We start from the raw sequence: 14,432 nt of genomic DNA, 5'->3' as shown, positions 1-14,432 counted from the left end.
CCAACTGAATTGATATAGTCTATTTCTCAATGCAAATAGAGAGAGAGAGAGAGAAATGGGGTTTAACGTCCACTCGCGTAGGGGTCTTTAGCAGTGGGAGGAAACCGGAGGACCCGGAGAAAACCCACGAGGTTGGACAGGCGACTCTACTTCTTGTCACGTACAACCGGGGATTCGAAACCACGCCAGTTGACTCAATGACAGGCCTTATGATACAGCACGCACGTGCTAACCACTCGACCATCCAACCCCCCTCAATGCAAATAAACTACCTACATATACTAAAATGATTATTATTTTTACCATGTTTGTGAACAGACTGAGATACATGTACCAATATGGCTTAATTCAGTTCAGTATTTACAAAGATATGACAAACTGAAAAATTTTTTGAGACACCATATAAGCCAACGCCAAATATATCTGTGGGGTAAAATCTTTTGACGGGCCTCTTTTTTAATTTGATTGAATTCAAGTCAGGAGATTATTTACGGTACCATGGATATTTTGGTTTCATTTTCTTAGTTAAATGTTAAATAATCAATTTGAGTTCATTTTAGAGTGGATCAAACCGTGAAAAATTGGACATTGTATGAAAAATGTCAATGATGATCAACGGCTTTGGGATTGAAATAAAAGCTCTGGTTAGAAAACTGTTTGTTTTAGTGAATCGATAACAGAACATGTCACCTTGACTACTAAAACAACTACATCGTATTGACAAGTTGCTGATATAACAAATGTCTTTAATACAACAAAGATATTATCTAAAATAGGAATTAAATGGTTTGTAATTTGTAACAATAAAAGGTTTGTGTGATATTAAAAGGCTTGTGTAATAATAAAGGGTTGATGTAATAATAAATAGTTTGTGTAATAATAAAGGGTTTGTGTAATAATAAAAGGATTGTGTTTTGTGCAATAATAAAAGGATGGTGTTTTGTGTAATAATAAAAGGATTGTGTAATAATAAAAGGATTGTGTTTTGTGTAATAATGAAAGGATATGTTTTGTGTAATAATAAAAGGATATGTTTTGTGTAATAATAAAAGGATATGTTTTGTGTAATAATAAAAGTGTAATAATAAAAGGATTGTGTTTTGTGTAATAATAAAAGGCTTGTGTAATAATAAAAGGTTTTCCCATCCAAGTTCCAGTGACGTTCAATTAGACAAATTTACAGCAAAGTCCTAGTGGGGATGATGTGATTTAGCAAATGTTGTGGTGGTTTTGAAGTTGATTAAATGATAGTCATTTGTATGATTCAGGCATCTAATTTTCTTTATTTAATTAACATAAACAAAATCAAAATATCAATGGCAGATATTCTCCTGGCTTTGAGTCAATCAAATTAAAAGAGGTTCATCAAAAGATTGCAATGGATGGTGAATTATATTTGAACCATTTTCAGATTTAAGTTTCTTTTAAATTTTCAACTTTATCAATATTGTAGTCTGCAAGGGATTAACGATCACCCAAATGAAACTTTCAGTATATTTTTAATACCAGTAAAAAAAAATAATTCTATGACAGTTTTTATAAACTCAGTTTCCATGCCAGTTTTTTTTAACACCTCACATTATATGTCAGTTTTAAACACCTCACAATCTATTCAATTACCTAACCTTATATATCAGTATAAATTTTCACAACCTCATCTTATATGTTGGTTTTAAACAACTCAGTTTCTATGACAGTCTTAATCAAACCAGTTTCTAAACAAGTTTCCAACACCCAATCTCTACAGTATGTTAGTTTTAAACACCCTATTATCTTTGCCAGTTTTTTTTACACAAGTTTGTAACACCTCAATCTCTGTCAGTTTTAACCCTGATTTTCCAAAATTTGACACCAGGTTTTTAATGTCTTTCACAAGCTATTAAACCCTTCAATTAAACATAAACAAACCATCTTTCACAAGTTTTAATAAAATTTCACAGTTTGTAAGCAGCCATTACCTGCCTTTCATACAAAATGTATGGCTCACTAACTACATTTACATGTCTACATGTATCTGAATATTCTAATTGTAATAGCTGATGATTTTATTTAATAAATAAAAGATGGAACCCAATCCTCAACATAAACTGGTTTCCTTACTTTGTATAGCATGAATTATACAATCTATTTTTTATGCACCTATTATTGGATTGAGAAGATGGGATTATATAACATATTAGTGGTAGTAGATGACTTTGTAAATGTAGTAGGTGATTTTGTATTGGGTGATGTTGCTGGTACAGATTTTGTAGTGGCAGTGGTATAGTGGGAGATTTTGTAGTGACCGTGGTATATTGGGGAATTTTGTAGTGGCAGTGGTCTACTGGGGCATTTTGTAGTGACAGAGGTATACTGGGGCATTTTCTAGTGACAGAGGTATACTGGGGCATTTTCTAGTGACAGAGGTATACTGGGACATTTTCGAGTGACAGAGGTATACTGGGGCATTTTCTAGTGACATTGGTATATTGGAGCATTTTGTAGTGGTAGTGGTATATTGGTATATTTCGTAGCGACAGTGATATAGAGGAGAATTTTGTGGGGTTGTGATTTACATGTACAAGTAATATTGCACTCAAACAAAGTGTGGTGTGAATTTAACACTGATTGAATAATTCACTGATAATAACCCACGCATATTATTCATCAAATAAATATACATAAATACACACGCAATGTCAAATACCATGGGAGAATATCATGCTAAAAATAAACAGTATATAATAATAATATATGGCCAATAAATATGCCAGTGGTGCCATATATTGGCAAAACCTAAAGAAAGCATTAGTTTGACTAGATTTCAGAATCTTCCTTCCACTGGCACTGTGTGTTATGAAAATGCAGAAAATATAGGTTAGCTAGAGTTAAGTTGTAAAAAAAAATCTATTGTCACTCAGATTGTTTCCATCATGTCACTAAATTTTGTTTCTTTTTATTATCAGACACTTATATTTTAATTTAATTAAATAAGAAAGGGGGGTGACGTACACACCAATATACATCAAACTGTTAACACAATGAGCATATATAATTTTTATCGGTGTGAAATCAACATGACACATATTGTTGATGATAGCGATATGATTGAAAGGGGCAAAGACAAGTAAACCCGTGATACTACGCATAATGTTTTCTTTGTTTATTTTTATTCGCTAACTGTTAACACGAAAATGATATCATGTTTCGTAATCTAGACCGTGTATCGTGATGATGAGAGAGACATTGACTGAGAAAATAGCTCAGCACACTGGGCAAATATTGGCACTGTGTTTGTATCCTTTTTACAAAGCTCTCGGTAAATAAACAAAGAAGAAGAAATCTATTTTATTAGCTTACTAAATAATTGATCATTCATCCATACGAAGATGAGGAGATCAGGAGAACGAGGGCGCGATGTCGATGCATCGAAATGTCGTTATAAGATCACAGGGCAAGGATCTGTCGTCCCAGTGGCAATCTTTAAACTCGACGAAAAAAGAAATCGATTTTATAAACAGAAAACTATTTCGAGTAATTTACAGATAAAAGTAGAAAGATCAAAGTTGGGAGATTGATTAATATTAAATAAAACAATATTTTTTTTATCTAAGTTAAGAATCTAAGAAATAAAAAAATGTGTGGTTTTCTTACAGTACCTGTTATGCCGATGCACACCGGTGATGAAAACTGAAGCAGCTAAAACAGTTTGATCAGTCGCCAAGTTAGTAGCGATAACCGTCTCTGACACTAGAAGAGTTTAACACGACCCTCGTTTCACGACAAACAGACAACGACTACTGTCTCGAGCGAGAAACAACTGGTTTCATCTACTGAGCCAATCTCTAATGCACGCACTTGTTCGCCTATGGCTCTGACGTCATCACAGCGTCTCGAACCGATTACCAGCGAGGAAGAGCCTTGTCGGCGATCTCAGCATGTCGTAGAAAACAATTAAAAGATAAAGATTTGTTTAAAATTTTACTCCATAGAATTTATAATTAGCTATCTGTCTGCAAGTATAATTGCCACAGTTTGTAATTTCAGATGTAATTGTAAAAATTATAATTATGAGCAATTTTTGCTATTATTTTTCTTGAATCCTGTAACATTATTGAATTAAATAAAATTACACAGTATGCATATATCCTTTTCGCGTTTTTTTCGTTGATAGAAATCAATTTATAATCTTTAACAAAAGAACAGCAGTAAAAGGATTAGAACCTTAAGTGGCATTTAGAATGAATGAAGGAATGAATGAAACGGGGTTTAATTAATATCTTAATTTTCAGCAGACAACGGGTATGTGTCATGCAGTGTGCTTTAAGGGAAATTTTGCCCGGACAACTAATTAAATTCAAACTCTCAAGGGTACTTTTACGTGCAGGACAAGGAGCACACAGTTCCTCGGTTTTTCGTGCTTCACCACTGACAAGGGAAAACCACACTGAAAATTCCCCGGGATCGCACCCCGAACTTTGTATAAAGAAGAAGAAGTATCATTTTTTTTTGTGTGTTTATTTTATTAAAGACTAGCAGGATACCCGGCTTCGCTCGGGGGTCATAACTCCGAAACCGGAAGTGGTAGACTAACGCCACCTGGCCTATGTTACTCCCCGGTCCGAGCTACCCCTATACCCCAAATTTCAGACTCGGGGAAGACCTAGTGTAGCCGCCAACCCCGAACAGACAGACAGACAGACAAACGACAGTCACAAATATATATATATAGATTAATTTGAAATAAACACGGAATCTATAACTTTAGTCTTAAGACAGAAAGACAGACAGACAAACGACAGTCACAAATATATATATAGATTAATTTGAAATAAACACGGAATCTATGCCTTTAGTCTTAAGACATTGTTCTTAAATTGTTCAGATGTAGGGTTTAACGTCCTGCTGTTCTGCACTGACTGGGCTAATGGAGACGGGCATATACCAGCCGGAAAATCCCAATGGACATTCTCGACTAACATCGCTATCGAACGCGGGACCTCTATCAGGATAGCGAGCCAGCGTTTTACCCACTGGGCCACCGCGTCTCCAGACATAAATAAGACAGAGGAAACACATTATAGTATCTAGCAGATGTCTGATCGAAGGTCGTCAATGTGGGCGAGTTTCCGTCCGGTCGGAATTAATGTATCCAAAATATTGTCACATAATGCTTGATTCGGAAACAAATACCATCCTTGTTTGATAGTATGAATCAGTATATTGCAATAATTACGTCCTTCCTTTCATATATATAGCCTGTATACTGTCTGCAGCACTTAAAATGAGTAAATGTTGCTGAGCTCAGTCCGAGCGCCGTGTTTACGAGAATGCAATGTTTGGATTTGAAAATATCTCCCTTAAAAAGAGAAGAAATGAAATGGGGTCCTCCACCGAGAAAAGTTTGAAATTATTTGGCAGAAAGCAACTCAGATCACTGGAAACATGTTTGCATGAATCGATCTGTTGCTCTTTGAAGATGAAAAGTGTAAAAATACGGACACACAAAAAAGAAGAAATAACGGTACAGCGGATAATAGTTATGTTAATAAAATATTTACAAATTTTGAAAAACTCATATTGTGCAAAATTGTTTCCTTATAGCCAATCACACAATATATTTGAGTCAGTTTTTAGACTCTGCAATACTTTTCAAAATCAAACCATATTGAAGTATATAACTGTATCAGTTTAAAACAAATGAAATAATAAGGGGTTTAATGCCATACTTTTTTGCACCAAACAGGGGTTGGGTGACCGAATAGTCTAACACGTGTCCTATACCCCGCCGGTTTCCCCGAGTCCTACGGTTTACTCTCAATGCTAAAGACCCATACACACAAGCGAATTTTTAAAATGAAACTGAACCGTGATTATGTCAGCCCCGAAGTGTTTTGAGATTTCAGGTAGTCATTTTCATGTGCAGTGCTTTTATTAGTCCATTATAAAAAAAATAATCGTTATTTTTTCTTATTTTAGTTTCATAGGTAACAGGGCTACAACAATTAAAAGATGGGGTTCAAAATTTTATATTTATTACATTGAATATTCGGCATTCGCAGTTCTTACGTCTTCATTCAGAAAGAAAATACCCCTGGTTCGAATCCCGCCTGCGGCCGAGAAGAATCCTCTGGATTTTTCATATCCGTGGTGGTGCCTTATGAGCTGACAAGGACAGTGTCTCTGGAACTTTCAGATAGGACGAAAATCCGCCGCCCCGTTTGCAAATTGGTAGTGCACATAAAGGATTACCACCCCAGCCCCACCCCTGCATTTCACACAGTAATAAAATTACCGCATGTCAATCTAAACGGAATGAAATGAAATACAGTGTGCTATGGGGGAAATTTTGTTCGGACAGCGGGATAACGGCCTAATCTTATTTCAAATTCGAACTGCCACGGGTTATTTTATGTGCACGCCAATGTGTACACCGGACATCGGCTTTTCGTCCCTTCTAAATGACTAGACGCTGTCCTTTCCCGGTCCTGCACCACTGACAAGAGGGCACCACGTCGAAAAATCCGAGGAGCTTTCTCGCCAACACCGGGAGCGACCCCTAGACTTCCTGGGTTGCGAGCAAGGGTCTTACTGAGCAACCGCTGGCAGTCTAAAAATGACGCGTTGACGTCGAATTAAACTCCATTCCTTGAAGAAAACAAAAAGAAAATATATCAAGTCAGATTTCTCCTTGAAGAAAACAGAAAGAAAAGAAATCAAGTCAGATTTCGTTGCCCAGACTTTTGTTTTCGTGATCATTTACAAAGGAAGATGACTGGTGTAAGTCAATGTGTTGCAATCGATCGTCTTTAAAACCTGTCAGTGGATTTAATACCAAAACAAATTAGTATTACACGGAATGTCAATAAAACTCTTTTTATCTTTAAATTTTCCATTTAACATTTTCTAATTTTTTGTAGTAGATTTTTTATTTACAAGGTCATCGATTTCTTTTCTTTTTTTCATTTGCTAAATGTAGTTATTTATTTTCTTTTCATTGACATCGGTGGATATATTCTCCTATCTTTCATGTCTTCTCTACCCCATTTGAAGTTTAACAAATAAATAATTAATCGTTTATCGTGCTGCGGAGTCCCAGGTCAAAGAGGCCCCAGGTGTGATGTGTGTATACGGAATTACACATGGTTTTGAAATGTGACTATCTCTACATCGCCTTCGGCAACTTCTAGTATACAACTTTAAAAGTTAAAATGCATTTAATAGACCTGTTGAGCCTATTGTATAAGGTTGTCCAAAATGCCAAACTCCTCACGGTATCGTTCGTAGCCAGGGCTGGGTCGGGGGCAAGTGGGTCAATGTACATTTGTGTATAAACAAAAAAAACGACAGGTCAAAGGGGAAATAAAGGAATGAATTATTAAATGAATAATTCAACGCATATTGAAATAAATTTGATCAGTATTACAATATAATTATCGTTAGTATTTCGTTTCTATATTGGCTGGTGTGTGGCACGCCTGCAAAATGCCTCTTCCACTGCCAAATGTCTTATCGGTGCTCTGTGTTTTGGATTTAGGAATCAAAATTTGTACACGACACGAGTTTGTATATCATTACGAATGACCGGGCACTTTTTAGTTGGGGTGTAAGTCAAGAGAACGCCAACCGAGGCAAATAACGGTAGTCTGACCCCGCCAATAGTAAAAAAAACCCAGAAAGAGTTATTTCCCTCGAAAAGCTCTCTCGTGCACCTGTTTTGTTTACCATAGCGCCGGTTGTCAAGATCAGCGTGTTCTGCATGGCAACTAACGGTAAATGAGGACGAAAGTTGAGAATTAGTTACAGATAACGGATTAATTGATCGACGTATCCTCGTCATTATGTATGCCTCACGGAATCCTATCGCTAGTGAAGTCAAAACAGTTAAATCAGATATTAAGGATATATTACAGAGCGGGAAATATTACTGTACCGAGGAAATAGCGAGAGAGTTAACTAAATTAGATAATGGATTAGACCACCTGAACTTCGATAATAATCTACTTACCACGTCACGCACTTGGCAAAATAACTTCGATCCTAATCATACGGCTGCATATCGTAACAGTAAGTTCCAATATATATTAAATTGTAGTTCATTCAGTTACAGTAATACAACCCAGTACAATTTTAGATTTACGATAAAAATCAGTAAACTGGAACTCTTGCTTTTGCCTTATTGAATTCATGTTGAATAATTGATAGGTACCGTATCATTCATTATTTTTTAAATGGATGGAAAATATAACCTGGTTAAGAGTATTGATTTATTTTGCTAAATTTCAATTTCTACTGAATTTTTTGGTTTATACATGAACTATATAAATTTTTGTTCATCCTACTATTGACCAAGAAAAAAGGCAGTTTTATGCAAATGTGTCTCAACATTATGAAGATATTTTGAAAGCAGGGCGAGTTTGACCTTATCTCGAACTGAAACAGCCTACTGGGCTATACAAATATTGCACATATAGGTTTTGAATTTTAATATGTCATCTTCGTACAGTTTGGCTTTCAAAAATAACTTTACGCTCAGCACCAATAGCGGAGACTTAATGGCATGATACTATTTACGGACTGGGTGAAAAAAGGTTTCAGATAAGTTATTTGCCCCTGAATATCATTATCTCCCTTGTAGACGCAGTAGTATACATTTAAAATCTTGACATCACCTCATTTATCAAGTACGTTTCATCCAGATGCAACCTTGCTTTTTAAAATTTCTGTAATCAGTATTTATTTGTTAACCATTCATTTGGATCATGTTGTTTTTCAGATGTGGTTTCAGCAATGGATCAAGCTTCAGCCCGGTTATTTGACTTAAAAAATCAACTAAATGTTGATAAACTTAAAGATAAACAAGAAAATGAAATTAGAGAAAAACACGAATGGGCAATGAATAATCTACAATCAGTTCAAAGGGTTGGTACCAGTAGTATATGAATATTAAGCCTGGAAATAAGGCTCCTGTCACAGACATTGTCAGGCACAAATTCCGACTTTGTCAAACACAATCCCTCTGGTGACTGACATTTTATATGGCACTGATGTCTTTTTCAGTGTCGTTATTGATGGTTTTTAACACATATCGGGAACAAACTTCAAGATGTTAATTACTAGGAATTAGTGCCTGACATTTCCAGACTGACTGAAATAGGATAAAAACCAGTTACGATTATGGTGCCTGTCAGGAGGAGAGGCGATCACTCAAGCCAACACGCACTGGGCAGTCTATCAAAAGCATTATAGAACTCATTTTTCAGGAGTTACAAATTCTGCAAGATTAGATTTGTCTCTGAATAAGATGAACATTTCGGCCACAATGGTTAAATAGGTGTTAACTGGTGCTAGTTGGAGTTAACTTGTTAGTTTGAGGGTATGGGTTATAAACCTCTTTGTTCGAAACATACATGTATTACCACCGAGTCTTCTGATACAAGTGGTTGTCATGATAATTTATGAACGTTTTTTGTTTTTAGAGTTTAGATCCGTATGCATATCAAGCAGCTAACAGAATTAAAGAGTTTGGTGATCATATAGGCGTCACAGATCGCTTTACTCAATATAGAAACAATAGGTTGAAAGTACAAGAACCTGCTAGAACGCAAACACAACAGATGATGAGACTAGAACGAGCTAGAACATGTAAGTTTTATAACGACAACATATTTTAATTACATGTATAATTAACCACGACCCACAAAAATAATGTGAATATCCTGGACATATCAAGAGCATTTTTCATCAACGTGTGAACCTCGCCTTATTTAAAACCATTTTTAAATTTCTGAGACATAACTCACACATTTTAAATAGTAATTAGTTATTTATAAACAAAATATTGTTTGAAATCATTCCTTGTCAGGTTTTTACAATTTTGTAGGTGGTATTTTCTAAGAAAATTCCAGTCACTTATGTCACATATTTCAAGTAGGCCTAGTACATCTTTGTAACAGAATATGAAATGATGTTTTGAAATAATTGACATTTTGTATTTGGTATTTTTAAAGTAAACTGACTGCTTAAATCCCAAAATGATCTGGTATTTTCAACCTTTTGAAACTGTTCCGCATGGTCAAGTGGTTTACATGTGCGACTCAGGTCATAAGGTCTGTCATTTAGTCAAGTGGCATGGTTTCAATCCCAAGCTTTAACATGAAAACTAGTAGAGTCACCTGCCCAATCTCATGGGTTTTCTCTGGGGCCTCCAGTCTCCTTCCACTGCTAAAGACCGTTACGTGCAAGCAAATTGTTGAATTAAAATTGTACCATGTTAGTCCCAGAATTACATAACGGTAGTTTGTGACAAGTGGACATTAAACCACTTTTCTCTCTCTCCTTTTAGCTATTGGTACTCCAGCTGCTGATTTAAGAACACAGAGATATGGTGAAAGAATGAGAGAGAACTATGGTGCTATGGGAAATAAAGTACAATTTACAACATTTAGTCCACCAGCTCGGGTATATAAAGGTATGTATCAATTTTGAATGGTCAGTATTTCCGATGGTCAGTCTGTTAACAATGAAATGCTTCCTCAGAGTTAAATAGTTCAATGGATCTCTTTATCCTACATTAAAAAAAATGAAATGGTTGGTGATCCGATTCAGTAAATCACAGATAAATAATTCATCATCAAATCTAAATTGATCTGAAATATTTTGTTTCTAAATAATTTACACAATCCAATTTTTAAAATCATTTCTTCTCTGCAGGTTATCGAACTATTGATAGTTTATATCCAGCGGCAACAACCCAAATTAAACCAGAAGTTTCGGCAGGACCTTGTTTTAGTTCATCGTTTAACGACGTAAAAACAGTGAACACATTAAACGCCACAGATCTCGTTAGAACACAAGAATTAGCCAAACAGAGACAACAAGAAGCCTGGACACAACAGCCAGAAAGATCTGCAGCAGAAAGAGCCGGAATTAATGTGATATTCCCTGGAACTACTCTGTATAGTGACGAATATGTTGCACCCAACTTAGACCTCCCAACCAGTCATTTCGTTATTAATCCATTACCTAATTTTATGGTCAATGGACGTCCCGTTGGTAGAGCCAAGATTCTGCCAACTACTAATTCAGAATATCAGTCACGATATGAATGGCCTCAGGGACGCAAGTCCACACTACTACCCTGGTTAAATGTTCATTAGAATTTGAATAAAATTAAAATTATTCTAAACTATACGCCAACTTAGAAAGTCTTTCTTGCAATCTTGACACATATCTGCCTTCCTTTATTCTAGAAGGTATGTTTTGCTTCATTAATTAATCAAATGTGAATTGGAGAAAAAAGTTCTGATGATTTTTACTAAATACAAGTACATAATTAAATGATCTAATTCTTTCAAGGATCATAGTCATTATTTTTCTTTGCAAGGATTGGACATAACATGTTTTGAATATTAATAGCATATAATTATTAGTAAAGCATGACGTGATGACAACATCCCTTTAAATTGCTAGTGACTATAAAATATGAAGATATTAATGACTCATTCACATTGGGTAAGAGCTTCATCATGTTTTGTAAATTTTACATTTTTTAATTTGTCTCATTGTTACTGATCCAGTCTCACTTTTATGATCCAGTGATTCAGTCTCAAATTTACATTCTAATGTCTCAAAGTTATATTCCAGTCTCAAATTTATATTACCGGTACATTGTCTCAAATCGATCTGGTCGCAGGCAAAACAAGTGATAATTGTTTATTTTCTTGGCAGTTGTTTCTGGAAATTATAATTTTTATTTTCAGACATTGATTATGTTTGATAACAATCTTTTAATCATAACCAAAATCATTACATCTACGCAATGTTTATCTTATTATACACTGTTGACCATTTATTGCATAAACCATATTATGTTAACATCTTTAAGTGTCAATAAGTAATTGAGAAACACATTAGGTCTCACAAATTTAATTTTCTGTTCTTCGGGATCTTGGTAAATAAATTGCCACCTGAACCAAGTGGAAGATGTTTTGTTTAAACTTAAAAATTTGGAACTAAAAGCTTTTGAACAGCAAAATCAAGTACTTCTGGTTTTAAATTAGTCTTTTCCCAAAGAAATGTCCAAAAGAACATAAAATCATATTGGTGTGGCCTTAACACAATTTTTTTTATGGGAAACAATCACTGGTTTATTATATAAACACAACATTTCCTCAAGTATCCTCCTACTGTTATCAAGCACAAAGACATATTGACCTTATTACTTTATAAATGTCATTATGCTTGCTAATGATCAGAGGATACTTATCGAAACCTTGTGTTTATTTATTAAACCAGCGATTGTTTCCCATACAAGTTCTGTTCTGTTTAAATTTCAACATTTATATGTCCTGCTTGGTGCATTTTCTAATGAGAATATTTAATTGTTTACTTGTAAACTGCTATGTAGATATCTTTATTGTTAAACTATGATTTGTATTTATTATAATTATTTATATTTGTTGAATTATACTATTTACGTCCTTTTCTAAAATTTTATAGTATTTTCAATTTATACTTTCCACACAAGTTTCATATTTTGAAAGCAAAAAGTGAAACAAATAATCATTTAGCATTATTTATTAAATTCTTCGAATTGCAGATAGATACACATTATACTTTGCACATCAGTTTGAAATTTTGTATAAATTTTTATTTTATTTTACAAAGTTACCATACAGCATTATTTATCCTATTTTAGGAAATTTTTTGAAAGACCTGATATTAAAATAAATGTATATTGCCAATTATAAATGTGATATAGCAACTGACTTATAATATATTACAAGAATATACGGTTTGGATACATTCACTGTTTATTTGACAAGTTGTTTTCAAGCAAAAACCTAATATTCAATAGTGACTGTATCCATATACCAAGTATTCTGGTCTTATATATATATGATATTGTCAAATTAATTAGTGTATTGCCAATGTTAAATGTGATATTTTTAAAGAAATAAAATTGATATTGGTAATAAAATATTATTTTATTAGTAGAATCTATTTTATATTATCATATATGTTTGTATGTATTTATCTTAGAAAAAAATATGTATAATATCAGAGAAAAACTTTTGTTTTATTTTTTATACATTCCCATGTTTCTTGTGAATGCTGTAGACACAATATATATCATCCGATCTTTGAAAATTTATACATGTTGTTTACATTATTGAGGCAATAATGATAGGGTGACCCACGCACCTACAGAAATACAGTCAACCGCTGATAGTTCGAGACTACCACTGAAGCGTGCACATTCGCCGTGTCGAGGCCAACTTTCTGACAGTATGATACTATAAATAGCCATGGCACGTACAATTCTCTACAAATCTATCAACTATTACAGCCGTAAAAAAATTATTGTTGACGATTTTGAATAGCAGTAAAATTAAGCTTCTTGGTCATTACAGCAGATTTAGAAATTACGTTCGTTTCATTTTTTAAATCGCTTTATCATTAACTGTACCGTTAAGAGCGGCATCTTTTGGTTTAGTACAAATAATATCTCAGAAACACTCGGGTTAGACAGGAACATGATACTAGCAGTAGTTTCATTTTACTTTTACAAGCTTCTTAAAACAATTGTTGAGCTAGCTAACGTGCTCATTTCTAAATTCAATTTCTTGTTCTAGCTTATGTTATGTTTCTTAAAAAAGTAGTCTTGATTATCCCGACCTGTCAATCAGCCCTAGAATGGTCGATAGACTGGTTAAGCGAGACTAATTTCAAAACAAGGGCATGTAACCTATCTTTTTCTCAAAAGTGTCTGGATGTTATGGACGACACATGGAACCAGTTTTCAGTCTATTATTTATAGATGATTAATGGTCATAGCTTATTAAGTACAACATGATCGTTTATTTAGTGACTATAATTGTGTGAAACTGATTTGAGGCTTGGCATATATATAAATATTGTGGCGAAATTGTCGAGATATATGGAGATATTTATTTATGGTGGGTCACCCTAATAATGAATTTCAGTAATGATGGTAACAAAGTCCAGAGTTATTGCCCTTGATTATTCTTTAGTGTCTTGTGAGCGAATGCTTAAGTCGGATTAATTGGCCATTATTTAGAATATAGACCTCGAAGTTAATACTGCAAAATCATAAAATCAACAATACCATCTTCATAATAAATTTCTACATTTATTCAGCAATTTATAAATATTGTGACATTGTTTTCTTCAACCCACAAACACATTTGTCATCTGGGGTTTAAAAAATTGGAACAGTAGGCCTATTATTGACTGTCTTTATTATAATATACATTCAAAAAGATAACAGGATAATTATAGCATGGTAAGCCGCAGTGGCTTAGTGAGTAAGGCACTGGCTCACTAACCAAGTGGTCCTGGCAAAATATCCCTCATAGCACACTGTCTGGGGGACACCCATCTCCTCTTCATTAGCCCAGTTGGTGGAGATGAGAAGGGTATTAAAACTT

General features: G+C 34.3%; 2 protein-coding genes across 2 annotated transcripts in view; one reads left to right on the top strand and one right to left on the bottom strand.

Moving 5' to 3' along the window:
• LOC126810457 (uncharacterized) overlaps nt 1-3,830 on the bottom strand; it is an 80,058-nt gene extending 76,228 nt beyond the window's left edge. The window contains exon 1 of the mRNA XM_050535547.2: nt 3,639-3,830. The gene's annotated coding sequence lies outside the window, so the exon portion shown is untranslated. The remainder of the gene's footprint in view (nt 1-3,638) is intronic.
• Nucleotides 3,831-7,695: 3,865 nt separating this feature from the next.
• On the top strand, nt 7,696-12,024 carry LOC126810459 (uncharacterized). The gene is made up of 5 exons (XM_050535550.2): nt 7,696-8,046; nt 8,756-8,901; nt 9,459-9,624; nt 10,325-10,450; nt 10,693-12,024. Exons 1-5 carry the CDS (start codon nt 7,821-7,823, stop codon nt 11,136-11,138), a joined length of 1,110 nt encoding a protein of 369 aa, XP_050391507.1. The 5' UTR covers nt 7,696-7,820; the 3' UTR covers nt 11,139-12,024.
• The last annotated feature ends 2,408 nt before the right edge of the window (nt 12,025-14,432 follow it).

The sequence above is a fragment of the Patella vulgata genome, chromosome 2 (assembly GCF_932274485.2).
Source record: "Patella vulgata chromosome 2, xgPatVulg1.2, whole genome shotgun sequence".
NCBI lineage: Eukaryota > Metazoa > Mollusca > Gastropoda > Patellidae > Patella > Patella vulgata.
Note: the sequence above shows the minus strand (reverse complement) of the source record. Positions and strands in the feature narration are given on the sequence as shown.